General features: G+C 49.6%; 1 protein-coding gene across 1 annotated transcript; it reads left to right on the top strand.

Moving 5' to 3' along the window:
* KCNJ10 (potassium inwardly rectifying channel subfamily J member 10) lies at window positions 1-27465 on the top strand. The gene is made up of 2 exons (XM_058539558.1): window positions 1-118; window positions 26196-27465. The coding sequence occupies exon 2, from the start codon at window positions 26196-26198 to the stop codon at window positions 27333-27335; it is 1140 nt and encodes a 379-aa protein (XP_058395541.1). The 5' UTR covers window positions 1-118; the 3' UTR covers window positions 27336-27465.

The raw sequence follows: 27465 nt of genomic DNA, 5'->3' as shown, positions 1-27465 counted from the left end.
TCCGGGTTTAAGAATCCTGGTCCTGCCCGTCGCACAGCTCCGTTCCTCACTCCTGCCCACCCCGTCCGTCCCTCTGCCCTGCTGCCCATCCGAGGGGCCACTCCACCCCGGATCCAAGGTAAGACCCTGACCCTGATGAAGGAGTGCTGCCGCCCCGGCCGGGGTCCTGTCCATCTCACTCTCCAGAGATATCGGGGCCCCCAACTCCTCGGCTCCTGCCCTGGCTGACCTCAGCGGCACGATCCTTCCCCAGCCTCCCGTCTTGGGCGACCCCAAACGGATCCTCCTGGGAAGAACTCCCCAAGAAGGGAACTTGACCCAAGCTGGTCACTTCAGCCCTTTAGCCTGAGGAAGGGGCTTTCCTGACGCCTCTTCCCACTGGGCAGACCTGCAGCTGCATCACAGCTCCTCCAACAAATGCAGTGACCACCACATATAACTATGCATCCCACACACAGGCACTCCAGACAGTGCCCCCTCTTCCCAGGATCATCAGGTTACTCCCACTCCCATGCCCAGCCCCTTCCTCCTCCCCATACAGTAACACTCACACAGTAACACCCACTGATCACTCGTTCACACACTGGAAGAAAAACACATACAGCTTAGGTGAGAGACGCAGTAGCCTGGTGTGCCTGAGACCCCTGACCACTCAGTCTCTTCCCTCCCTTCTGACTTGCCTCCCACTTCAAGCCACCCCTCCCCATTGCTACTTCCAACACTCCCACAGCTGTTTCACACTGAGACCCCCAGGAGGAAAGCAGCAGGGCCTCTCCTGTTAGAGTAGGAATGTTATGGTTCCATAACATTCACCCTCCAGATGGAGATGCCCTTCCCCATCCCATCCCTTCTTCCCACCAGGAACTAACCAAGGGCACCTGTGCTAGGAAAGAGAGGAGGGTTGGAACTTCCTGATTTGGGGGAGGAGAGCTGAACTTCAGGATGGATAGAAGGGCGAAACTGGGAAAAAGTGGGAGTAGGACCTCTTGTAATTTGAGATTTCATTCCTGTTAATGGAGCGCCTTAGACTGAGTGAGGCAGATGGGAAAGTGGGGTGATGAGGAAGCCAGTACGAATTTGGACCCAAAGGAGACCAAGGCTTAAAGCTTGATTATGTTGCTTATCAATACAAATTCTGGCTAAAGATTTTTGGCCAGTCTGCTTTGGCTGTGGTGTTTGAATTTTTTCCCTACTGGGACTGCTTTAGGCAGTTCTGGGTGGGAGGGAGATGATGATGGGAGATTTGGTGCCTTTCTGTAAGGAGTGCCGCTTGTTTAGGGGTGCTGAGGAGGGCCAGGAGTGGGTATCAAGAAACCAGCCTGAGAAGGGGCCAGGAGCCACCACTAAGTTCCATTTCAAAACCTTCTCCCTAATCTCCAAGGATTTTTGAACATGTTTCTGGCGTGATGGTGGGCATCATCCTGTGCTGAGGGGTAGGGCTTGTTAATTCCTCAGGGCATAGGCTGGGTATGGGGGACCAAGCGTAGAAGGAACCAGGTGTCCCGGCTCATAGCTGGTCCTTCAGGGAGGAGGAAATGAAGAAGGAGGGGGAGGGAAGGCGTCATGCCAGGGAGAGGGGCCAGGGCTGGTCTGCAGAGGCAATAGGCATAGCCCAGGCAGTGCCAACTCCTTTTTCCCCACCTCCCAGTCCTTTGGTGGTGGTAGTGAGGGAAGGATAAAGCGGGTGTTGGGGGCTGATCTGGGCCAGTCCTGCCTCCCAAAGCCCTTGCCAACCTGGGTCCTGAAAGGAGCTGCTGTTTTCTGAGCCATCCCCCCACCCCCCACCCGGAGCCTGAGCAGCCGACTTGTCTCAGTGCATATCAAATGGCAATGACTCCACTGAGGGGGGGTTGGAGGGGCAGGGTTATGGTCCCACTCCTTCTGTGGTTCTAATGCAGAATCCCACTGCTGCCCCCTATCCTGAGGGGAAAAAACCTGTCTCCCCAACATCTGCCCCACATCCAGTTTACGGACACATATGTTTGTGTGGAAGTATTAGTTGTCTGCCCACTGACATCCCCCATCTCCATCCTGTGTCCCACTGAACTGCGCCCTGTGCTCCCCACCCGCACCTCTGTGCATGAACTCATTCATGCTAGAAGAGAAGCGCCTGGCAGAAGACCCAGGGGCCCCATTCCCTTGTCCTCCCTAGGAACAGAGTGGCAGGGACAATTGGATCTGGCTGGGTTCAGCTAAAGTCCTCTGGGGTCATCCTGGGATTGGTGGGATACGAGGTTTAGGGCTCTGGGGGGTGGGGTGAGTCATGCAGAAAGACCCACTTCCCCAAAGGAGAGCCTCCTGGGCCTTCTAGCAAAATGCTTGGTTTCTGAACACAAAATGGAAGCTAGGCTGAGCCCCTGGCATTGGTGGGGAGGGGACGAGACGTTGGGCAATGGAGCCCCTCAATTCTCCTGCCAAGGGTTATTTAGGAAGGAAGGAAAAAACCTCCACTCTCCCTCCCCTCCCCGGCCTAGATTCTTCTCTTGCCTGACTGGTCAGTGCTACTGTCCAGGCTGAGGCCAAGCTGTCCAGGATAGTGGTGAGGCCCTGGAAGGGGCAGAGAGAAGGGATAATCCAAGGTGCACTGTTGAGATGAAACTGCAGAAAGATTGGAGAAAAGGAGATTTGGAATCCAAGTGTTTTAGCACCCAGTGAAGGGTGGTTGGCAGGGGCAGCTCCCGGCAATCAGAGCTTTTTGAGTTCACCACATCTCCCCATCTCTCACACAGGCTGAGTTCAGTGCTTTTCTTCCTTCATCGGGGTTTAATATATGTGTTGCCACCATTCTTCATAGAGACAGTGCATCTGGGTGGCCCCTCATCATCCCCTCCCCCACCCCCAGAACCTTGAAAGGGCAAAGAGAAAGGGATTGTGGGAAAAACTCTCCCGTGGGTGTCTGCCAGCTTGGAGCTGGATTTGAGGTGGTGGGGAGAAGGGAGGGGCTGGCTCTGGAATGTGGGAGAGAAGTAGGAACTGAACTGTGCGGCCTGGAGAAAGACGTTGGAGAAGGAGGGGCTTGAGAGGACTGAATTAGCACTTCGGGCCTCTGAAAAGGTGTAACATAGAAGGAGTATGTATGGCCATTCTGCTCCTCTTCCAATGGCAGAGACCTGAGGAAAGGGTTGAGGCTGCATTCCTGAGCTAGATTTCAGGAAGCATATCCCATAAAAGGAAAGAAATCTGAAGTGGAGATTGGGAAAGAAAGGGAGACCACCTTATGGACCAAAACAAAAACAAAAACCCAAAAAACAGAAAAGCCCATCAGTAAGCCTTCTGAGGGGAGCTGTGAAGCTGAGAAAGTGCAGGGATTATGGTGACAGCTGTCAGGAGGCCTCTCCTGGAGGGACGATGCGACTCCACAGTGCTGTCCCAGGGCTCCTTTCTGTTCTGGCATCGCCTGAGAGACAGTGGGCGTAGTGGTTAAGGAGTCAGACTTCCTGGGTTTAAAATCCTGGTTTCCCCACATAGTAGCCACACGTGTCTCCTCGTCCGTACAATGGGGCTAATAGTAGTTGTGGATTAAAAGAGTCAATATTTGTAAAAGGCTTGGAATGATGCTTTGCATGTAAAAGGTGCCGTTGTTTGCTTTTATGATTCTCCCACCTTTCTTGACTCTACTCTGTCATCATTGCTGGCTCCTAGGCCTTGCCCCAGCCCTTGCCTGTGGTTTTTCTGAGGTTCTGTCCTAGGTCTCCATCCCTCCACCCTTCTAGAGTTTGGGAAGGTGAGAGAATTATCAAATAGTTTAAGATGAGGTTCCTGTCTTCATTCCAACAGGCTGGCCATTGCTGGAGCTCGGGTCTCTACACCCCTGGCCCCTTCTTTCTGTGAGTTTGCACCAAGCAGATGTCCTGTCTCCAAATCAGATTCAAGAAATGTGAACTGAGCTGTTGAGCTTCCCTAAAATAGTCTCTTTCCTCATTCTGAGCAACTTCTCTCTTTCAGATAAAGACACCAGCTGCCTTCTACCCCGGCATCTCACCCCTGTCCCTCAATGACCCTGCCTGTCCCTCTCCCTGCCCAGGTTTCACCCCACAACTTCTCTCAGGTGTATGTGCCCTGCTCTCCTTCTGTCCATCCCATCATCCTGGATGCCCACAGCAGCCTCCTTAATGACCTCCCTGACTCCAACCTTTCTCTCTCCTTGCTTTCCTCCTTCTACTCCACACGGAATTATCACTGGAATTGTCATCATGAAGCATCAGTTTTATCTTGCCCCTTTCCTACCCAGACATCACTATTGGTTTTCAGATGAAAACTCCCAATCACAGTCTTCAAGATGCTTTATATAAGTGTTTTCTCCTATCCCCTCCAGCACCCCCATCTTTGGGGATTGCCCTATTTAGACCTTGTCTAGGGGAACATATCCAATGGCAATTCTGAGCCACGCTCTTTCTCCCACTCGGGGCCTTCAGACAAGCCATTCCTACCCCGCTGCAAATCGCTGTCTCCCTGTTTCCCTATCTGCTCTGTCATCTTGTACCTCCTTCTCCTCAGCATCCTGCTTGTCCCTTGTCCCTTGTGTCTGTGACTTTGCCCAGGATGCCGAATGCAGTGGTGATGTTGGAGGGGACATCCCGTCTCCCTCATTATAGGGGGGCTCCTCCAAGGTTGGGCCTATGGCCCTGCCAGATTGCCGACTCCCTGGGACAAGGCATCTCTTCCCTCCCTGGGCCCCTTGGCTCCTAGGACCCGGACTGCCCACTGACCAGCTTGACTCTAGGTAGGAAACCTTTCTGATTGCTAGTTCTGGGGAGAGGACCCTGACTTTAGAGGCTTATGAGTGTCCTGGAGAAGGGTATATGTAAGACCCTATTATCCAACTCTGCAGGGATCCCCAAGAGAAATCCCTCTCCTACCAACTGCCCCATCCTAAGATTATAAGCAACAGACCCTAGAACCCCCAATTTCCAGTCCTTTAAACAGTGGTGGCCCAAACACAAAAATCCTTGCAGGTATCCAGGTCTCACAGAGCCTTTCTGTTTTCACCAGGAAGGTCTGCTCCCACCTGATGCCGGGCTTGTCAGCAGGCGTCAGGAGTGGAAAAGGGGCAGAGGTCAGAGTCCAGTCTGGGACAGCCCCATTGTCTTGAGATACCTCTGAGCCGGAGCTTGCAAGCTGGGAGACACGTAGGGACACTTCCCAGGTGGGGTGTACCTGACCTCTTAGTGTTACATTCTCCCTGGGACAGTCCCCTCTGCTTCACCCCGATCCTAGTCCCAACACAGGAGCCAGGCACACACCTTCTCCCCACGTCTAAACCTCCCTGGTTGATCCTCTGATAAAAAAGACATGGGCAACTGAGAAGAGGAGAGGGCAAGGATGTCTGAGTCTAGGGAAGTGGTTCTCAAACTTTTTGATCTCAGGACCGCTTTACACTCTTAAGAATTCCTGTAGACTCCAAAGAGCTCTGGTTTATGTGGGTTATAGCCATTGATACGTTAGAAATGAGAACTGAGGAGACAAAATATTTATTAATTCATTTAAAAATAACAACAATAAACCCACTGCATGTCAACATAAATGACATTTTTAATGAAAAATAATTATATTTAAAAAACAAACAAAAAGTTTAGTAAGAAGATTGCCTTTGTCTCACATATTCACAAATCTTTTAAATGTCTGGCTTAATAGAAGACAGTTGATTTCTCATATCTGGTTCTGTATTCAATATATTGCAATATCGTATGTCATGTAGCTTCTGGAAAATTCCGCCAAACACTCAGAGAGAATTAAAGTGAAAAAAGCATATAACATATTAGCATTATTATGAAGATAGGTGTGACCTCAGAGAGCCTCTGAAAGGGTCTCAGGAACCCCCAGGGTCCCTGGACCACACTTTGAAAATTTTTAGTCTAGAGGAACCTCAGAAAACAGTTTCAAAAAACCTCGGGGCCAATCTGAATGTCCTGGCTGATCTCCCTCAGCTGCCCATGGTCTTTTGAATGTTTTCATTAGGGACGCAGTGTGGGGTAGTGGTTAATCATATGAGTTCTGGAGACAGAATGCCTTCTTGAGCTTGAATCTCAGTTCTATCATCACTAGCTGTGTGACCTTGAGCAGATTATTAACATCTCTGTGTGTCAGTTTTCTTATCTATAAAATAGGGCTTTAAAAAAGTGCCTACTTTTTAGAGATGCTGAGAATTAAATGACATAATACTACAAACCGGCTTAGCAGAGTGCTGAGTAATGCAAGCTCTTATTAAATTCCAGAGCCTTGCCTTGGAATTCACTGTCCATCAGCCCAAAAGACAGGGTGCTGCAGAGGTGACCCTTCCCACGTTACAGATGGGGCTTCTTGGCAGAGAGGGAAAGTACTTGTGCAAGGTCCTGGGGAAAGTTAACCCAGGAGTTGCACCCTGAGCCCAGGAGTCCTAACTCCCAGCTCTATGCTCTCCCCACCAGACTTCTTCAGTAGGGGAAAAAGAAAACAAGGTCTTGAGAGGGAGAAAGAAACAGACTTTTACCTTTGCCCCAGCAATCCGAGGTTAGCCATCCAGGGCCCACAGCAGATAGCAGGAGGCCTTGAGGGCAGATAGCAGGGAGGACTTCCCAACCTCAACAGCAACTGAAAAGAAGAGAAGAAAGCCAGGGTAAGACATTCCTAAGCCTAGAAGATTTTTCTGTCTTGCCTTGTGGGGAGCACTTCTGCAGGGTGGCCCCAGCCCGCTCTCCTGGGGGTTACTGGGCCAGGGCAGAGGAAGTCTGTGATTGAGCAACACTGCTTCTCCTGAGTGCTCTTCCCTGCTCACTGCTCTTCCCTGCTCACTGCCTGCAGTGCCTTCCCAGATCCGTGCCCCCTCTCAGCTCTCCACCACACCAGGCCCGGCTCCTTTTCCCCGGGCTGCCTCCCGACCCTGCCCTTTGTGCTGTGGTGCCATAGGGCAGGACGTGGTGCCTTGGGAAAGGCAGCGGGTGGTTCTGAGGGTGTTAGTGGGGGTGAGGAAGGGTGCTAGGGGGCCCCTGGGCAGGAGAAGGAAAGGGATGAGGCAGATGGGGGAGACAGACAAACATACACTGGGGAAGAGCTAGTCCTGGCTCTTTGGCCTGACGCCCAGATTCCCCCGAGCTGGGCTGTAGGCGCCACCTTCGTCAGAAGCCCAAATACCCCGAACCCTGAGCACACACCCTTTCTCCATTCCCGACGGTCAGATCCCACCCGCAGCCCCCAAGCCTGACAGCTCTGAGACGCAGCAGTCTTAGGTTTGAGATCTTGTTTTCTGTTGCTCCAGTCTCCTCTCCTGCCCACACAATTCCTTTGAAAAGATGGTGAAACTGAGGCAAACAGTGAGTGGGCTCAGACTGCCCACCTGCTTCTTTTCAGGGCTCAGCTTGGGACTAAGGGGCCTGGCCTCCCACTGCCCCTCCTCTCCCATCCGTACCAGTCCCTGTGGCTTTTTCCACTTGGAAAGTCCTTTCTGGCAAGTGGCAGGTTTGGGGGCCCTGGTCTAGTCTCCCTCCCTTGTCTCCTGGGCAGTGCCCATGGAGGAGCCCCTGTGGGCTAAGATCTCTTCAGTCTCAGCCCTGCCCCATCCCCCTGCCTCCACCAGCGAGGCCAGCAGCTCCCCAGCTCCCGCCCCTGGGCTGTGGCACAGGGAGAGGGCTGAGGGGCTGGCTCTGCATACTAATGTCCTGCCCATTGTCAAAGCCCCTTTGTGCCAGAGAGCTCCATTGAGGCGGCTCCGGGGCAGGCACAATGGGGGCTCTGTCCCTGAGTTCCCCCAAACAGTCACCTGCTTTCAGAACCTACCCCCCTACCACCCTCCACCCGCCCCAGTGTCCGGAGGGCCCAGAGAGCGTGGGGGAGTGGGCCCAGGGCCAGGGGAGATGGGCAGGAGGCGACCCCTCCCCTCCCTGGGCAGGCTGGGGAGATGGGCGTTGGACAGGGCAGGCTGGAGGGACACACGGAGGGGAGAAGCCTCAGCCCACAGTGGGCGGGGGCAGTCTGTGGATGGAGTTGGAATGCAGGTTCTGTGAGGCCAGCGAAAGGGAAGGGGCACTCAGCCTGCCCACTCCTCTGTTCCACATGCCCAGCTCAGGCCCCTAGCTGCCGTCTCCCCTCCTCCTCCCAGCACAGGGCTCATATATGCAGAGACACACAGGCACAAGCTCATCTATGCAGCTCCACACACGACTCCCACACGCATGGTGGGGCGGATGTGCCCAGATACAGTAGGCCGACCCAGGCACACAGCCCTGCATGTCTACGCCACCCTCCACTCACATATGCACCTGCACACCCGCCCTCGGCCTAACCCTACGCCCCTTTTCCCTTTGCACCCCTCCGCCAGCCTGGAGCAGTTCAGCACCATCCCCCCCATGCCCTTGCTGCCCTCTGCTGCTCCGACACAGGTTATAACAAGTTTGCACTTGTTGTGACCTCTAGAATGTGGCCCTGGGGCGGGGAATGTCCCGCTGCCCCAGACCATACCTGCTTATACGTTAACCACAGACACAGCCTCCGCTGAACTCTGAGCATGTGCCCCCACCCTACCATGACCCTGCGGAGTTGGGTGGGCCGGGACCCCCACTCCAGAGCTAAGCCAAGCACATGGAGGAGCTATGTGCAGATGACCAAACCCCAGCCTGCCTCGGCACAGGCCCAGGGTGATCACCCCTTGTGTTTGCCCAGTACACTCGGTGTCACGGCCCCTCACGGCCCTGTGAGGTGGACGGGACATTTATCATTTCCCTGTTTTACAGTAAGGCTCTGAGTGATGCGATGTGTCCAGGTGGCGAGGCTGGGACTAGAATGGAGATCTCTTGCCCCTAGGTGTCTTTTTTTTGTTTTGGGGGGAGAGGGGTCACTACCTGTCTCTTGGCTTCACTCAGATGACCCACCCCATGTGGAATTTTAACAGAGCTATCTTTTCCCACTTTCCTTGGGAAGGAGTGGGGGCATGGTGGGGTGGGAGGTAGGGAGAACAACAGGTACAGGGACCTTAAATAGGATTCTGTGTCTAGAAAGAACCTCAAAGGTCACCTTGACCCTTCCACTGCCTGTATGCAGGGTGAGCCTACCTTCTTTCACTTCCTACCCTCCCATCAGCCCCACTCCTGACTCTGGAGCCCTGGAGAGAGAAACTCCATGGCCTTCTTCGCTAGGGATTGGAGTTTGAGATCTCAGTTGATTACAAGTCCTTTGTGATACCTGGCTCTGACCTTCCCGGAAATATCCAATGTCTGTATAAGGATCTGTAGGGAGTGTCTATTATTCTGGTCTGGGGCATCTTCTGGAAGCCTCGCTCAGGTACCCAGAAGAGGAAGAGATGGAGGGCCTACCAGGATCCCAAGGATTTGAGGGCTGCCTGCACAGTGGTGTGCTAGGACCTGGGATGGTAAATGGGTCATAGCTGCAGAAACTCCATTAGATGGAGAGCTAAGGTGATATTGGTTTGATCACCTGCAAATATTGAACGCCGATCTCCATGGTGTTTCCCTTACATCAGAATTGCATAGACCCTTGCAGGACCCTTCTACTCCTTAACCCCACTCCTCACCTAGAATGCTCCCCCTCTGGCTGCCGGATTCCACTTAAGCCACCTCATCCATCTGTCTTCCTTCATGCAGAAACACACCTCCCCCAGCCCTTATACTCTGGAGTGGTTCTTCTGCCTCCAAATCCCCTTCAAATGTCCCCTGTTGGAGAAAGAGGCCTCCATCTGTACTCAGGCAATTAGTTACTGCAAGAGGGAGGACAGGGAGACAGCCACCTCTGAATCTAGTTCTGCATCTAGTCAATGTCTTTGTGCAACACCTACCCCCCTCCTTCTCTTCAAACAAGGAATGTGGATAAGGAATAAGTGGAAAGTTGGGGAGAGGGTAGAGAGATTTCCTCCCAGGGTCACGGTGGACCCCCTTAGATTTCTCCATGTGAGGATCAGAGCTTGCTCTGCAAACATGGAACCAGGAGCCCTGAGAAGGAAAGGGAGTTGAGAGGACACCTGTCAGAGAAGGTGGCTCAGCTCCCTGAAGATGCATTATGAGCACAGGGTGCCTTTGGGTCTCCATTTCCACCAAGGGTGAAAATAAGAATAAGTTTCTTAGGTAGCAACAGGTCAATTTTGACATAACAGGAAGCATTTCCTGGGTATAAGGTCTTACTCGGCAGAGGGGAAGAATGGAAGAGGAGGACTCACCTTCCCTGATGAGAAGGAGAGGTCTGTCTTTAGTCTCCTATTGAACAAAGGCTGGGTGGCCGGGAGATAGTTCTAATGAGGCTCATTAGAGCCTCCTGTGGGCCGTAGGATTTTCAACTGTCTTAAAGAACTGCCTCGACCATTTTCACAGCCCCCAGCAGAGAGCATCACTGAATCTGTCCCCTCCCAGTGGGCCCGCTATTTGCTGTTTCTTCTAGCTCTTTTTGTTGGCGTATTTCTGTGTATTTCTGCTGGGGTGAGGGAGATTCCTGAGACCTGAGGATGGGAGGGGCACACTGGCTACCTCCTGAGCTGTGGCTGCAGTTGGGCAAAGGAAGAGCTCAGCAGCTAACGTTCTCAGGTTGGCTCCATACCATCTGGCCCTGCAGGACCCCAGGGTCAAGAGAGGATCTTGTAGGGAGAGAGAGGTTGGGATGAGGAAGAAGGCCGGGGTTATTGCTCTGCTTCTAATATAAAATCACGTGTGCTACAAGCCAGCTGTAGGCTTTGTGGGCAAGTTACTCAACTTTTCTAGGCCTTGGCTTCCTCTTCAGTGAAATGAGGGGATTGAATGGGATGACCATGAGGGCCTCCCAGCACAGACGTTCTATGACAATACGGTGGCCAGATGAAAAGAGCAGACTTTGGTGTAAGCAGGCCTGGGTTCAACTTGCAGTCAGCCCTTCCGAGTGGTTCTCCCGGACAAGTCAGCTACCCTTTCTGAGTCTGGTTTCCACATCATTGATATGAGGGCAATGACATTACCCACCTCTCAGGGAGGAGAGGCTGCCTGGCTCATTGTAAGGACTGAGGTGGAGAAGTCCATGGCTGTGGGAACACCGAGGAGGGGCAGCGACTCCCATGGGGAGTGTGGGCATCTGGAAAGGCTTCCTAGAGAAAGCGACACCTAAGCTGAGGCCTGAAAGAGGGGTAGAAATTAACCAAGCAAGGTGGGGAGGGTCAGAGTGCTCCATGGAAGAGGCCCCATCATTTGCTGAGAACTGTTGTTGCTAAGAGAAAGTGTGGCCTGTTCAAGAACTGAGAGCAGCTTAGTGTGGCTGGAGGACAGAGTATGCCTGTGAGGGGTTGGATAGAGGATAGAGAACACTGACCTGGAGAGGTCAGCAGAGGTCAGGTTATTATAGACTCTGTCCCACCTGCAGTTCTAGGGGCTTGAGCATTGGAGTCCCTCTGCTTCCCCTCCATCTTCCTTTTCTCACTTTTCTTTCTCCTTTTCTCCCAAGCTCAGTCCTCCTGGTGACACAGGGGCAAGGAAGCACTGGGCTCACCAGGAGGACCTGGTCTGTCCAGGGAGAAGCTCAAGTCCAGAGTTGTCTGACTCTGGGCCAGTCGTTGGCCAGGTTTGAAGTTTTTGCCTTTCCCTTTTCCCACCATGAAAGAGGGATCCACTCCCCAACAGAAGACTCTGGATTTCTGGCATTGAGGCCCTCCTGCTAAGCACTGTGTACTCACTGTGAGCCTCAGTTTCCCCATCTGGCCCCCTCACTATAGAGAGTCTGGAGAGTGTTGAAGGAGGTGGGCTGAGGGCAGCATGGAGTAAAGGCTGACGGGGAAACTGAGTCGGTGCCCCTAGCTGTTCGAAAGTTGAAATTTCAATGGGAAGCTTGGAAGAAGGGCTTCCCAAGGATGAAGCATGTCACATACCAAAAAGGGCACCTGAGAGAGGAAAAAGTAATTTAGAATATCAGTCCTATGGGCTCTTTTAAGCCAAGAATTACTTAGCCAAAACTCTGTTCTAGGCTCTGAGGAGGACACAAAGATGAACAAAATACAGGTTATGAATCAGTTCATAACAGATTCTCCTGCTTGGGAAGGTGGGCATGGTCCTTCCTGGAAGGAGTGGGGCAGATAAAACGACCCATATGGGAGCTGCTCCTGAAGGTGCTTCCACACTGGGGAGTGACTATTTTGCCACCCCTGCCCCCTATACTGCCTCTCGGACCGTCCACTGACCAGGTCCAAGCCCTCCCTTATCACTAGCCAGAGCAACTTCTAAAATCACAGACAAGAAAGTATATAGAGAAGGGGCCCTCAGCTGGGGTCTAGTTGGCCTCCCTCTCTTCTTTCAGGTAGGGAACCCCACTGGTCCCCGGGACCCTAAGGAGCAGGTCCCATCAGCTTGGCCCCTCTCTAGTTTCTCAGACTCTGGTGGCAGATCTGGTGACAGCTCAGTGGCTCACTGGCCTCCACCCTAAAAACCTTATCTCCTGGGGCCTGGCCATCCTGGCTTTGAAAAGCATGCCAGCTGCCTGGAGCCACCAAGGCTGGGGGCAAGCAGGAGGGCAAGGGGCCGAAGGGCAGTAATTGAGGAACTTGGCTCTATCCTGCATCCCTCACTGCACACCTTCCCCACCTCTTGGCAGGTTGAAAGAGTTTTTTGGGGGAACCTCATCTTGGGAATCATAGGGAGGTGGGATGAAGAACAGTGGGTTGGAAGCCTCCTCCAATGCTGGGGCTACAGTAAATCTCACCCTACCAACAGCTATGGGAACTTTAGTCAATCTCTTAAATGACAGACCAGGATGGCAAATAGTAGAAAAGAAGAGTAGATAGGGAACTTTGGCTATGACGCAGACATGCTAGGATAACAAATAGGTTTCATTTGTTAGGCTAACTCCATTTGATTGAAAGTGGCTTTCTGTCTCACCATGTTAAGAAAGATTCTGAGGCTCAGTGAGAAAAAAAGTACTGTGATAAATTAGTGGTATCTGTTAAGCGTGGGGTGTGAGGTGAGTGACAGCCCACATGCTGCATAGTTGACATTCCCAGCCCAGGATTTCAAGTGTAAGTCTTTCCTCTATACTAATCAATTAGGCTAAATTCAAAGGCACCAGCTTAAAAAGATAACTAAGATATAGTCTCTGCCTTCAAAGAGCTTAACAATCTCTTGAGAAGGACAGAGGAATGCTAGATTGATGATGTGGCAGAGTGTCCCAGGAACATAGAGGTAGAGTAAATACTTCCAGAAGGCATTCCAGGCAGAGCGAACTGCATGAGCAAAGGCAGGGGGACGTGCAAATGGAATGCGGGCCATGTTTGAAGAGCAGTTGTTCTATATGGCTAGAAGATGGGGTACCCAGGGAGAAATATCAAAAAAAGAGACTGTGAAAATTAGGATGGAATCAGATAGTGAAGGTTTTGAATGCTATGTCAAGAAGTTTGGGTTTCATCACAAAAGCTGTGTGACTCATTCGAGGATTCAAAGCTGGAGTGATGGTATCATATTGTGTTGTAGAAAGGCATGGCGGCAGCTGAGCGAGGTGGAGGTGAGGAAGGTGAGGCTGGGGGCAGGAAGACCGGGAGGAGATTGCAACATTTTAGGTGAAAGAGAATACAAGGCTGAATTGCGGCAGCCTCAAAGGAGAGGGAGAGAAGCCCACACAGGCTGAATCGATAAGATCCAGTGACCAACTGGATGAGGGGCAAGAGAGAAACCAAGAGTGACTCTGAGGTTTCTAGACTGGGCACTGAATGGATGGTAATTCTGTGAACAAGAGGGGAAACACAGAAGAGACTCTCTTTTGAGGAGAGAGGACATAAGTCTGAACTTGTTAAGACTGGAATGCTCCAGACAGAGGGAGCCTGGAAGTCCTCGGACATACAGGGCAGAGGTGAGGTGGAATCCATGGGAGTGGTTGGAACAGCTGAGGATGAAGAGCAGAGTGATTAGAGATGAGAACCAAGGGTGGATCCCTGAGAAACAACAACATTTAAGAGGCAGAGGAGAGACCACAGCAAGAGAGGCAGATCAAAAGTAAATGGAGAGAGATCCTGGAGAACAGTGTCGGAGAGGAGCAGTGGAACTTTCCACATATTTAGTGCTTCACAGCCCACAAAGTGCTCTTACATATGTGAGCCCATCCAAGTCTTCCAACACCACTGTGAGGGAGGCCGTTTCTGCAGATAAAGGAAATGAAAACTCAGAGAGTTTAAGTGGTTTGCCCCAAATCACGAAGTCTAGAAGTGGCAGGGCCACTTAAAGGCTAATCGAGGTCTCCAAAATCAGTGGATCCCCACTACATCGCAGTAAGACCCCAAGGAGAGAGCGACAAGAACAGACAGGCTGGTCATCAGTCTCAAATGCTGCAGAGAGACTGCTAGGGTGAAGGACTGAGAAAACGCCCTTGGATTTAATGATTGGAAGGTCAGCTGTGACCTTGGAGAGAGTTTCCTGCTGCTCTAACTGCCACCCAGCATGGCTGTTAGATCAAGTGGAATTGTGCCTAATGTGTGTTGTAGACTGCAGAGCCTCATAGTCTGAAGGTGGCTGTTACTCTTATTTTTATTCTTATTAAATATTAGTAGATTGAACCATTTGCTGTTGCTGACATGGGACTCATTTTTTTTTTAACTTGCAATTTCATATGGTTCAACCTAATAATACAAGGAGTGGGCTGGGGTGGAGGTAGAGGCAGGGAAAGTCTAGGAGGGAAGGCAATCTTCACAGGCAAGGGCAGCTCCGTGGGGCTGGGGAGCCCTGCCCCCTGGTGGTGGGGAGGTAATCTTCAGCAGAGGGCTGAGGCAGAGACACCTGGTAAAGCTTGAAGTTGGCAAGAGTTCCCCATCATCTCCTGGCTCCCCTCTGCCCCCCATCTGTAGTCTTGCCAGCCCCCTCTGCTGTAAGTGCAGCTGAGGCTGGGGATGGGGGTAAACTCTCCCAAGGGGACTCTGTCTGGAAGAATACTTCTAATCTCTAAATTAGGATGATCTCCTCAATCAATATCTTTGGAGATCAGTTGGGTATAGATTCCCACTATGGAGAATCTCAGGAGCCTAGGCCAGGTGATGAGTGACTAGAGAGCCAGGGCAGCCTGGCACACATAGAAGAGGTCTTGAACAGACATCTTGATCATCACCCTGCTTCTTCCTAACCCAGCCCAGACCCTTTGACATCTCCCCCAGTGTCCTTGCAACCTTTTCAGTATCTCATGTCTTACTGATGACAATAGGATAACAATAAAATAACAATAGAATAACAATGACAATATAAGTTATTCATATTAATGTCATTATTTCCAGCTGAATCTTAGCACTGATACTGATTTTTCTGCCTTTTCAGTTGATTTGTGAAGGGATGGGTTAACATCTCCAAGTAGATGTTCTTCTGAGGTGAAGACCCAGACAGGGCCAGTCCAGGCTCTCAGGATTGCTGAAGCTGGGGCTGAGGAGGCAGTTGTGCATCCTTTGTCCTCAGTTGAACTCTGCACAGTGCCAGGCTCCTCAGACAGGACCAACTCCCTGCTCAGCCCAGGATGTGTAGCCCTGCTGCCCCAGACGAGGGGCAGGAGCAGACACTGTGGCCGGGTGATGACTTGGGGAGGGAGTGTGCTGGGGCTGGGGAGGCAGGTGCATCAAAGAGGCAGTGCCCATTTGCTGCATGCGCCAGGAAGTCATCTTCCCTCTCCAGCTGGGGAAAAAAGGGGTCCCCGAGATGCCACCCTCTGGGCAGTTCTCTGCAGGCACACTCTTTCGTTCTTGCAGGGGAGGGAAGGCACTGCTGGGGATTGGGGCGGAGGAAGGGGCAGTGGTCCTGATCAGCCCACACTGACAGGCAGGGGTGGTGTCTGAAAAGAGGAGAACATCTGACATGGCTCCATCTCTGTGTCCCTCCTTCTCTTGACCGGAAAACACACAGGGCGGTCAGAGGGGCCAGACAGAGGTCATAGGCTCCCAGGAAATGCTTTGAAGGCTTTTATCCTTTCTTTTGATCAGACTATGAGAACTTTCCAAACGTTGACACAAGGGAAGAAAAGCCTATTCTTCCCTGGGCCAGGGCCTTGGTGTCAGGCCGAGGGTAGAGGATGGAGGGAAGGGGAAGGAGACCCAGGAGTGGGAGGAAGAGGCAACAGTGACTCAGCTGGCAAGGCAGGCCCCCGGTCACACACACTGCCCTCTTTTTCCCCACCTCAAGATTTGTGTGCATCTGGCTCCATTTCTGTTTGTTTTCTCTGGGGCAGGACAGGAGGGAGATTAATGAATAAAGACATTAAGTTTGAAAAGAACCCCAAACCCAACGCCATTCTTCTTCCAACCTTGAGGCTTACATAATCCTGCAGTGCTTTTCTTATTGGCCTTCCTCTTACACCCTCTCCTCTCTCTTCTCTTCCCCTCTCTCATTAAGAACACTTGGAAGCCCAGAAATGCTTCTTTTTCAGTCCCCAGTGCAAGCTGAGCTCCTTCTGGAGGCTTCCAAGGTCACTATTCAAGTTGGAATTGGTATACAAAAAAGAGATAATATGGTTGATGAGGGAAGGCTGAGTAGCTGTTTCCTCTCTCCAACAAGGCTGGGAGGAGGGATGGGACCAAACTGCAGTGGGAGGGACTCAGGCTGGACATGAGTTTTAAAGGAGGAAGTGACCTTGATAATCTTCAAACACAGCGCCTCCCAAACTGACCGAGCAACGTGTTCTGAAAGCCAGAGGAGAGGGAATTATACCCCACAAGATACAGGGATGAGCCAGAAGCTGCCACACGTTGGATATCCTTGAAATCTGTTTTGTCATTTAAATTATATAAATTTTTCATTCTACTCCATCATACATTGTTTCATATTAACATAAGATTTTTTCCCCCTCAAAATCTTTGAGTAAAATTGATATCTCAGGCAAATACATTAAATTTAATCCTGTGGGTTTGAGCACCTCCTGGCACACTCGTTTAAGTGTGGAACTAATACCATGCCCTTATTCCACAATTAAGGAAATAAAGGTCCAAGAGGTTTCAAGACTTGCCCAAGGTCACTGCTAGTTAGTGGCAGAGTTGAGACTGGCACCTAAGTCTCTTGCTTCCCAGTCCAGCCAACTTTCCACCAGGCAATGCTGCCTCTTAGTTCCTGGCAGGGTTTTAAAACATCCTTGTGCCTGATTCTCTCCCCCCATCTCCAAAATGCCATGCTAGACATGTACCCAGCTCAGCTGTCTAAGATGAGTATGGGCTTGGAGACCAGCCTAGCCTCAGGTTCTGAGGCTGATAGTACTCAAAATCCCTGTTTGTGTTCAGGGCTCTCCTGCCACACAGCACTTGAGCATGATGGGCAGATACTGGGACAGAGAGTGAGCTGGTACTGCAACTCCCTGTTTCTTTCCACCTGTTCATCTGTCTATACCCCAGTGATTGGCTCAGGAATACCTTCAAACCTGAGAAAACTGGATTATTTAATATCCATAGTGGGAACTCCTCCTATCTTCCTGGAAACTCCCTCCCTTTCTGATCCCATTTCCAAATCCCTAAATCAAGAGGCCCTCTTCTGGAGGGAAGAACTAGGGAGAATAGGGGGCTGTTAGGCTTAGAATGCCTCTATTAATGTGGGCACCTAGGCTTTGGGATATAGATGGAGAAAAAGAGGATAAAGAGTGATACAGAATTTGAAGGTCAGAGTTGTGATTAGATGGGTAGCATACTATTCCTCCATGTCACCATCTTCAAAAATCAGATGTCCAGGATGTGATACAGGAGGCTGAAGAAACTATGAGGAGAAGAAGGCATGATCCAGACACATGTGTAGGGAATGAAAAGACAAAGAGGATGTGAAAAGGAGGACAGAAGGCGGAAACACATTTTAGTAACAGCCAGCATGAAATACGAGAAGGGCAAGCAAGGCAGCATAGATGATAGAAGAGATGGGAAGAAAGATGGGAGCAGAGCCCAAGAGAAGGAAATGGAGAGAATAAAGACGTGCCATGCAAACCTAGGAGAAGGAACAATGGGATAAAGCAATCACGAAAAAGAGCATCACCACCAACCATCGGATGCACCCTAGGCACCACTGAGAGTGGATTTTCACACGAGGCTGGCTCCTGCTAGCCCTCTAGCACGCTCTAGGTGTCATCTTCTCTGGCTGTTGAGTGTTGAATTTGCTCAGTGAAGGCAAATTCACTATAGTGTTAACCTGAAGCTATAGTGGAAAGGACTTTGAAATGCAGCCAGAACTAGGTACAAATCTCAGCTCTGCTACTTAGAAGTTGTGTCACCTGGGATCTCTGAACCTCAGTTTCATCAGTCATTTGAAGATAAAAACTCTGCTTTACAGAGTTGTTGCAAAGATGAAATCTGAAGTGCTGGTCTAAAGTAGGCATTCAATAAATGATAGTTCCCCTCCATCTCTCTCCTTCCACTTCCCTGAACCAAATGTTAGGAAGAAGAAGTACTCCACAGTCAAAAAAGCAAACTCATCTAGTGGCTCTGTAAAAGGATGTCCAGCAGGTTAGAGCACCGTGGGGAAGAGGCCCTGGCCCTGCATCTGATCCCTGTGGGAGCCACAGGGCTCCACATCCACGCTGGGGCTGTTGTCCCTCATTCTAGCCACCCAGTCTTCAAACACATGAAGCTGACCACAAAGCAGGAGGGTGTTGAGGGATCAGAGCACATCATTGTTTTCCCAGTTTGTCCTATTAAGGTCTTTCATGTGCTCCCAACACTTTAAAATGAATGGCTCCTACCCGCTGGCTGGCTCGGGACTTCCTCAGTGTTGTATCTTTTGCTCATACTGCTTCCTTCCCTAAAAAGGCCTTCTCTTTGACCTCCCACCCCAATCTCCAAGGGTCAAATCTTGCCTGTTCTTCAGGCCCAGTCCCAATGCCACCTTTCTCTATAATGTCTTCCCTGAATGAGACAGTCAGGCATGGAGGAAAAATCTCAATTTATGGTTGTTACTTACTATGTTTCCTGGTCTAAATGGGGATAATAACATTCTTACAAGGTTGTTTGGGGAACTATATGAGGTAACATTTAAAAATCCCCAACAACTTAGTTCAGAGCCTAGCACATAATGGTGCTCAATCAATACATGTTAGTCACCTTCCCAGCCCTGCTCCCTTGAGCTAGATGTCACCTTTCCCATCGCAAACTCCCCTGCCACTTCACGGATACTCTTCTATGGCATTTGTCACTTACTGCCTGTTTATGGTTGTCTCCTTTATTAGATCGCAACATCCTTAAGGCCAGAATCTATGTCTAATTCATCTCCATAATTCCAGTGTCTTGTTTAGAATCTGACACACAGTAGATGCTAAAAAAAATGTTTATCGTATGAATGCAAGAAAACACAGTTGAAACTGCATGGATCTTCCTATGTGGTGGGCAACCTCATTGCAGATGAGAACCTCTGGTTTGTTTGCATATCTATTAGTGTTGATAATTAGTTATTGGGGTTTCTGCATGTACAAGGAAAAAGAGAAAATATAATAAGAAAAATCAAGAGAAGACACAAACAAGAAGGGGGAATGAGAAGGCCCCAAAGTGAGAGAGGCCCTGGACCAGGGTGAAGTTCCACCAGTTCTACCCAGGCAAGGGCTTTCACACCTCCTTAGCCTTACTGTGAGGTTGGAGTCCCTTCCCAGTTCTCTTAGATTGGCTCCGTAGCTGGAGTGGTTTGAGAACCCCCTTCTGCTCATTCACTCACTCATGAAATACTTCTGGAGCATCTACTATGTGTCAGACATTGTGCTAGTCACACATCAGGTTAATCAGAATATATTATGTCTGAGTCCTTATTTCAATAACCTTATTTGTAGTAGAAGACACATGATATGCCAAATAGATGTGCCATAAAAGGTATAGAGGGATAGATAGATAGATACATAGATAGATAGATAGATAGATAGATAGATAGATAGATAGATAGATAGAAAGAAAGAAAGAAAGAAACTCAGAAGAGGGAGGTATTACTTAAGGCTGTGGGTATTAGAGAAGGCTTCATGGAAGAGGGGTCACTTGAACTGGGCTCTGAAAGTTATCTTGGATATGTAGAGACAAGGAGGAAGGGGAGGCCAGGGAGAGAGAAGAGCATGAACAATCACGTGAAGGCAGGAAAGCATGGGTGTGTACAACAGGGAGCAAGGAACAGATGGTTTGCTTGAAGCTTGCTGTAGACAAGAAAAGTAAGGTAGGAGAGGTTTAGAAGGAGACCAGGGAAGGCCATATGTGCCAGACAGAGTTTGGCCTCTCTTTGATAGATAATGTGGAGACATTAAAACTTTTTGAGCTGGGGAAGGAACTGAGACAGTTATGGTATGATGAAAAGTGGATGGGTTTGAGAGACAGAGGACCTGAGCATGAGTCCAGTTCCAAATTTACCAAGTCACATCATCTCTCTGAGCCTCAGTTTCCTCATTCATAAAATGAGGATTAAAACTTTAATACCTCATAGGAATGCCCTGGGAATAAAATGTGCAAGTGCTTTGTGAAGTCCTGGATAAATGCTCATTGATTCATGATCAGAGGTGTAACTGAGGAAGAGTAATCCAGTAGCAGTGTAGGAAGGATTTGAGGAGAGAAAGGATGGAGACAAGACATGAGTAGGAGGCTGATGTAGCAATTCAGCCAAAAGGCATTAAAAACCTGAAGTAGGGTATGAGGCCCAAGTAACAAGTCCACAGCACGTGGCATCAGATGAGTGTTGAGATGAGGAAGGAGCAGAGTTTGAGAAGATCCCAAGATTTTCAGTGTGGTAACTCAGAGGATGATGGCACCATAAGCTATTTAGGAAACCAAAGAGGGGCAGCAGGTAGGAGAAGAAAGAGGATTCTTTCACATTTGGAGATGAATGCGTTTAGTATTAGTACCCCAAAGCTCCTTTCAGTCAGGTTGCTCTTGCCACAGAGAAAACAGAGTTCTTTGCTCAGGGTTGCTTCCCTGCCTGGGACTCCAGCCCTGTAAACAAGCCTCACTTTTTACTTAGGAGAAGGTGCACAGCTCTTCCCTGCCCCCTCCACCTCTGCTCCTGGAGGGGTTGAAGCATCCTTTCTAGTCATGTAATTTGGCATAGTCCACTCTAATGCTCATGGCTATTTAAAAGGCTCATCCTCCCTCTCCAGCCTCCTGCAAAGGGAACAGCTGACCCAGAGGAGAGCTGGGACTGATGCCTTGCGCTTTGCTTTCTCCCACCTTTTGAAAAAAGGATTTGTAAACATCTGCAGCCTTAGTGGAGCCCTAAGCAGTAAACTTGGGGCCCTCCCACTCTGCCGTGGCTCTGCCTGAAGGTCTCCATGAACTTGGCCTCTCCTGTGAGGTAGACTGAGGCTGCAGCCCTCACTCGGCCTCGGCCTGTCTAGGTCAGCCTTCCAGTCATGCCTTTACTCAGTCTTTCTTAACAAACTGTACCCAGTACTGGGAGCAGGTGAAAGTCACAGTCCGTGGCCTCAAATTAAGAACTCATAGATGGCAAACAATGGTAAACTAACCAGCGCAAATCACGATGATATTTTAAAATAGGAATGCATACAAGACCATGCTTAGTAAACCCATGCTGCGGTGGGGGCGGGGAGATAGGGAAGATGAACTATTTCTCTGAGGGTCACAGAAGGCTTCAAAGGGTGTAACTAACACTTGAGTGGAGTTTTGAAAGATAAGCAGGAGGTTATCAGGTAGGCATGGAGCGAGGCAGTGTGAAAGTAGGTCCCCAGGTAGAAAGGGTGAAACAGTGAGGCTCTTTACAGGGCTGGAGTCCAAGGGAGGTGTAGAAGAGTGGCTAGACTAGAGCCAAGAAGTAGGCAGAGACTAAATCTTCAAGGGCCTTGAATGCTGGGCTCAGAGGCTTGCACTTTATCCTGAAAGCAATAGGGAGCCAGGGACCAGTTTTAGTGATGCGAGTCACAAGAGCAGTGTCCTTACTCCAGAGCAGTCCTGTACTCACGAAAGGCTCTAATAAACCATTCCTTCTGGAGAGTAAATGACTTGTGAGCTCTCAGGTAGAGGAGAGCGTTAGGTCCTTCTGCAGACATGAAGCAGCATGTGGGAGTGGTATTTGCTGAGGGAACATGCTGGACATCACTGTAGGTATGACTGGCCTTTGTTTTAGGGAAAGAATCATTAGTTCTTCTAGAGAAGAAAGGTTAATTGTCTCTCTTTCTGTCTCTTTTAACCACTTGGGGGCTGGTCTTATCTTCAGAATTCTTCAGATACAGTCCCTGGTATCTGGCTGGGACTGTTTTGGGGAAGCAGCACCCTCTAGAGGAAAGAGTATGTGTGTTTCAGCTGGGGCAGCCGCAAACCCAGAGCTTTGGCCTGCTGCGCCCCCCCCCCCCCCCCCCCCCCCCCCCCCCCCCCCCCCCCCCGGCCTGGCCAGCTTGGGGGTGGAGCATAGCTGATTGTTTATCTGCATCTGACTCTGACCACCACGGAGAACAAAGCTGCCTGGCTGTGGGAGGTGGCACAACAGCTGGGAGCAGCAGATAACAGCTGAAGGAGGCAGCTATAAAGGTTAGCAACAGCAGGCATACAGCTGGAGGTGGCAATCACAACAAAGAGTTTTAGCCAGTAGCCAAAATCTCCAGTGCCCATGAGTCTATAGCCTTAACACTGGGCTCTCAAAGCTACAGGCTCTGTCTTCACTGTCTCAGCTGTGATCCTCTATACAACGTACTATAGAGGCGCCTCCTGAGAACATGAGACCCATGAGAATGAACCTGGGGTACACAGAAGCAGTTGCTACAATTAAAAACTTCTGGACCAGGAGCCAGAAGACCCGGGTTCTGGTTCCAACTCTCCCACTAATCTACTTGGGGCAAGTCTCTCTGAGCCTAAGTTTCTAGTGATGCCTTTCCTACTTACCTCATGGTTGAAGGTCAAATTACACATTTTATAAACTGTAAAGTGAGATATAATCATAGACTCTTATTTTGGGAATAGTAAGCAAGGCTTTCTTTGGGCCCCAGAGCTTCCGTTCCCCCCAGATATGCAGAATCTCTCCTCAGCACAAGCAAAGCTAGGACTTTGATGAATGATCCCCAAATGTCACCATAGAAAGTGCAGGAGGGTATGGGGCTGGCCCAGTGGCGGCGTGGTGGTTGGGTTCGCGCACTCTGCTTCGGCAGCCCGGGGTTTGCGGGTTCAGATCCCAGGTGCAGACCTGCGCACCGCTCATCAAGCCATGCTGTGGCAGGCGTCCCACATATAAAGTAGAGGAGGATGGGCACGGATGTCTGCCTGGGGCCAATCTTCCTCAGCAAGAGGAGGATTGGCAACAGATGTTAGTTCAGGGCTAATCTCTCTCACTAAAAAAAAAGAAAGTGCAGGAGGTTAGAGATGGGGAGGAGGAGGCAGGCATCTTGATCCTCCATGACTGTAGCTGGAAGCTCAAAGACAATCTTTTAACCTCCCATCCAAAGCTTCAATCTCCTCTATAGAATCTCTGCAAAGTGCTTGTCAACCTGTCTTTGAACACCTCCAGGGATACGGCACTCTCTACCTTTTGAGAAGCTCTTTCTACATGTGGGCTGTCCTGATTGTTACAATGTTCTTTGTCATAGCAATCTGGAATCTTTTTCCCTGTAGTTTGAACTCACTGGTCCTATTTGTTCCTTTTGGAACTCAAAGAACAAGTCCAAACCCTTGTTCACATGACAGCCTTTCAAACCAAACATTTGCACGCAGCCATCATATCCCTCTGATTGTCTCTTCTCCCGACTAAATGTCCCCATTTCCTCCAACCATTTCTTACCTGATCTGGGTCTGAATCCTCTCATATCCTGATTACTCCTTGATACACAATACTGCAGGTGTGGGATGAACAGAGCAGAATCAACTACCTCCTTATTCTAGATACTTTAATTCAACTAAAGTAGCTTAAGATTGATTGCATTGCTTTTTTGGCAACCAAAACACAAAGATAACTCATAATGGAATATTTTCTGCTAAAATACATAAATTTATTTTCATGTTACTGCTTACTAAATCACATCTTCCCAAACCAGAACCTGTTCAGGTAATTACTGGACCCAAGTATGTAACACAACATTTGTCCTTTTTGTTAGATTTGGCACACTTATCTGGCTCCTTTTGGATCCTAATTCTGACCCAGACCTTGCCTTTGTGATCTGTCCCAGCTTTGCGTCATCCGTATAATTGATGGCCATGTGTTCTATAGTTCTGAATAAAATCAGTGTGAAGCACATGGAATAGGGCAAGACCAAAGATAAAGCTCTCTGGTATATCACTAGAAAACGGATTCCAGGCTATTATGATCCACTCACCAGTACCACTGCTTTTTTATTTGTAAGTCACCGAATTAGATTAGCAGTCTGTTCATTTTTCTCTGTTTTATCCCCAGGGACATAATGAGAGATCTTGTCAAAAATCTTGCTTAGACACTTTACCTATTGCATTTCTCTGATTTGCATTTAGTAACCTCGTTATAGGAGGCGATCAGGTGAGCCAGATGTGACTTGTTCTTGGGAACCCCATGCTGGGTTGTTTTGATAACCTTCTCCCACCCTGCCCAAGTACTCACAATCTTAATGCTCATTCTAGAATCCTGCCTACAATCAACATCTTACCTGTTTGTAGTTTATAAAATGTACCTCATTTTTCTTTTTGAAAATTAAAATTATGTTCACTCATCCACAACTTTCCAGCACTTTCTCTGTTCTCTAATAGTTCCTCAAAATCTCTTATAGAGGTTTCACGTCTTTTTAAGAATTGGAGGATCAAATGAGAAGGCATGCTCACATGTAAACTTTAAACGGTATATAGGTGCAGGCATTGTGGTGGTTTGTTATTATTATTATTACTACTACTGAGTACTGAATGGGGCTTTACTTGAACTGTAAATGAGATTTCTTCAAACTTCACTATTACAGAGCTTCCTTTTGCTCCAAAGTAGCCAAGGATATTGGGAAGTGGATGACATCCAAGTCTGGCTGAGTAGTCTCACTTGTACAAAAGTTCCAGGTGGGTGGGGGCTGGTAAAATGGGTTCCTGGTTGCCTCTGAACCTTCTGGGATTGTCATCCACTGGTGATCTCCAATTTAGTGCCGACTTGGGTGAGTATATGAATGTACCCAAATAATTTAGAGTTATCCAGGGATAAGGCCCTGGGGAAGAAGGGGTGGGGGACAGTGTGAAGAGTGAGAAAATGCAATGGTTCGGACTTCTCGGAATGGAGAATGTGATGAGCCTCTCTGTTCTCCAAGAGGGACCGAACTCCCCAGAGATCACCCTGCTCCTTCCCAGAAGATCTGGCCATCAGATCTAGAGTTCGAGCGCTCAAGTGATTAAAATTCTTTCTCTGCTGGAAAAGTACAAGTTACTCCTTGGGCGAGGTGCCAGGCACCTTGTATTAAGTGAGCTGTCTCCTATTTCAGAGCCTTGTCCCACTTTCTACTATCAGGACAAATAGCAATCCTGAATTTGAGCTTGTGCAGACATAGCCAATAACTAATATACACTCCTAACTCTCCTACTTCACTCAGTCAAGACAATTTTTCCACCTACAATCTGGCATTTCTCACAATCCCTGGGAAAATGTTCCAGTGCAGCCAGGAAGTGTCAGCATGTTGTTTCTCTTCCACCATTGCTTACTTCTTTTTGCTCTGGTCCTGTCTGTGCTCTTCCTAGCACCACCCCAGGCTCTTACCCAGACCGAATTTCCCCAGATGATGCAAATAGATAATGATGATGATAATAATAATAGTGAATGGGCTCAGAGAACATCTTGAAGGGTAGAAGAATGGGCACTTTCTGCTATTTTCTGAGCCAGATGAATATCTTAGTACCACCAGTGAGTACTGACTTGGGGCTAGGGGAGAGAATAGAGAAATTAAGGGTATGTGTGTGTTAAGGGGGATTGGCCTGGAAAGATTTCCATGGGACAGTTTTTCTTGCTGATGCCATTCATGAGGGTGGGGAGAGATCTTATTTCAGAATTAGAGATCTTCACAGAACTGGTTTTGTGGCAAATGGAGACCAGTAGAGCCCTCTTTACTCTTACCCCAACCTTCAAGGAACTGTGCACTTACTACTCTTCTCTGCCTTTCCTAAGAATTACAAATATCAGACTGTACTGCAATTATTTGAACATGTCTTTCTCACCAGGCTGTGAGTTCTTGGAGAGCAAGGATGATGTCATTTTCATCTTTGAGTCACTGGCATCTTGCACAGTGCCTGGCATATAGCAAGCGCTCAATAATTATTTGCTAATAAAAGGACAAATCAGTGGCACTAAAATGAACATTACTTCTTCCTTCCCATTGGGTGGTGGCTAGCACTTGGCTGGATTTCTGCTGTAACCTCCATTATGCTGTCTTGCTCCCTCCAGATGACATCAGTTGCCAAGGTGTATTACAGCCAGACCACTCAGACAGAAAGCCGGCCCCTAATGGGCCCAGGGATACGGAGGCGAAGAGTCCTGACAAAAGATGGTCGCAGCAACGTGAGAATGGAGCACATTGCCGACAAGCGCTTCCTCTACCTCAAGGACCTGTGGACAACCTTCATCGACATGCAGTGGCGCTACAAGCTTCTGCTCTTCTCTGCGACCTTTGCAGGCACCTGGTTCCTCTTTGGTGTGGTGTGGTATCTGGTAGCTGTGGCCCATGGGGACCTGCTGGAGCTGGGCCCCCCAGCCAACCACACCCCCTGTGTGGTACAGGTGCACACACTCACTGGGGCCTTCCTCTTCTCTCTCGAATCCCAGACCACCATTGGCTATGGCTTCCGCTACATCAGTGAGGAATGCCCACTGGCCATCGTGCTTCTTATTGCCCAGCTGGTGCTCACCACCATCCTGGAAATCTTCATCACAGGTACCTTCCTGGCGAAGATTGCCCGGCCCAAGAAGCGGGCTGAGACCATCCGTTTCAGCCAGCATGCAGTCGTAGCTGCCCACAATGGGAAGCCTTGCCTTATGATCCGAGTCGCCAATATGCGTAAGAGCCTCCTCATTGGCTGCCAGGTGACAGGCAAACTGCTTCAGACCCACCAGACCAAGGAGGGTGAGAACATCCGGCTCAACCAGGTCAATGTGACTTTCCAAGTAGACACGGCCTCTGACAGCCCCTTCCTCATTCTACCCCTTACCTTCTACCATGTGGTAGATGAGACCAGTCCCTTGAAAGATCTCCCTCTTCGCAGTGGCGAGGGTGACTTTGAGCTGGTGCTGATCCTAAGTGGGACAGTGGAATCCACCAGCGCCACCTGCCAGGTGCGCACTTCCTACTTGCCAGAGGAGATCCTTTGGGGTTACGAGTTCACACCTGCCATCTCACTGTCAGCCAGTGGCAAATACATAGCTGACTTCAGCCTTTTTGACCAAGTTGTGAAAGTGGCCCCTCCCAGTGGCCTCCGTGACAGCACTGTACGTTACGGAGACCCTGAGAAGCTCAAGTTGGAGGAGTCATTAAGGGAGCAAGCTGAGAAGGAGGGAGGTGCCGTTAGTGTGCGCATCAGCAATGTCTGATGGCTTGGTTTCCCACCTCCCCATCCCTCTGGTCTCTTTTCCTCTTTTGGTACCCTGGGTAAGGGATATCACCCAGGCTTACTGGAGAGCCCCAGAAGCACCCATTCTCCACTCCCTCTTCTTTAACCCA

The sequence above is a fragment of the Diceros bicornis genome, chromosome 4 (assembly GCF_020826845.1).
Source record: "Diceros bicornis minor isolate mBicDic1 chromosome 4, mDicBic1.mat.cur, whole genome shotgun sequence".
Classification (NCBI taxonomy): domain Eukaryota; kingdom Metazoa; phylum Chordata; class Mammalia; order Perissodactyla; family Rhinocerotidae; genus Diceros; species Diceros bicornis.
This window is presented reverse-complemented; position numbering and strand designations above follow the sequence as displayed.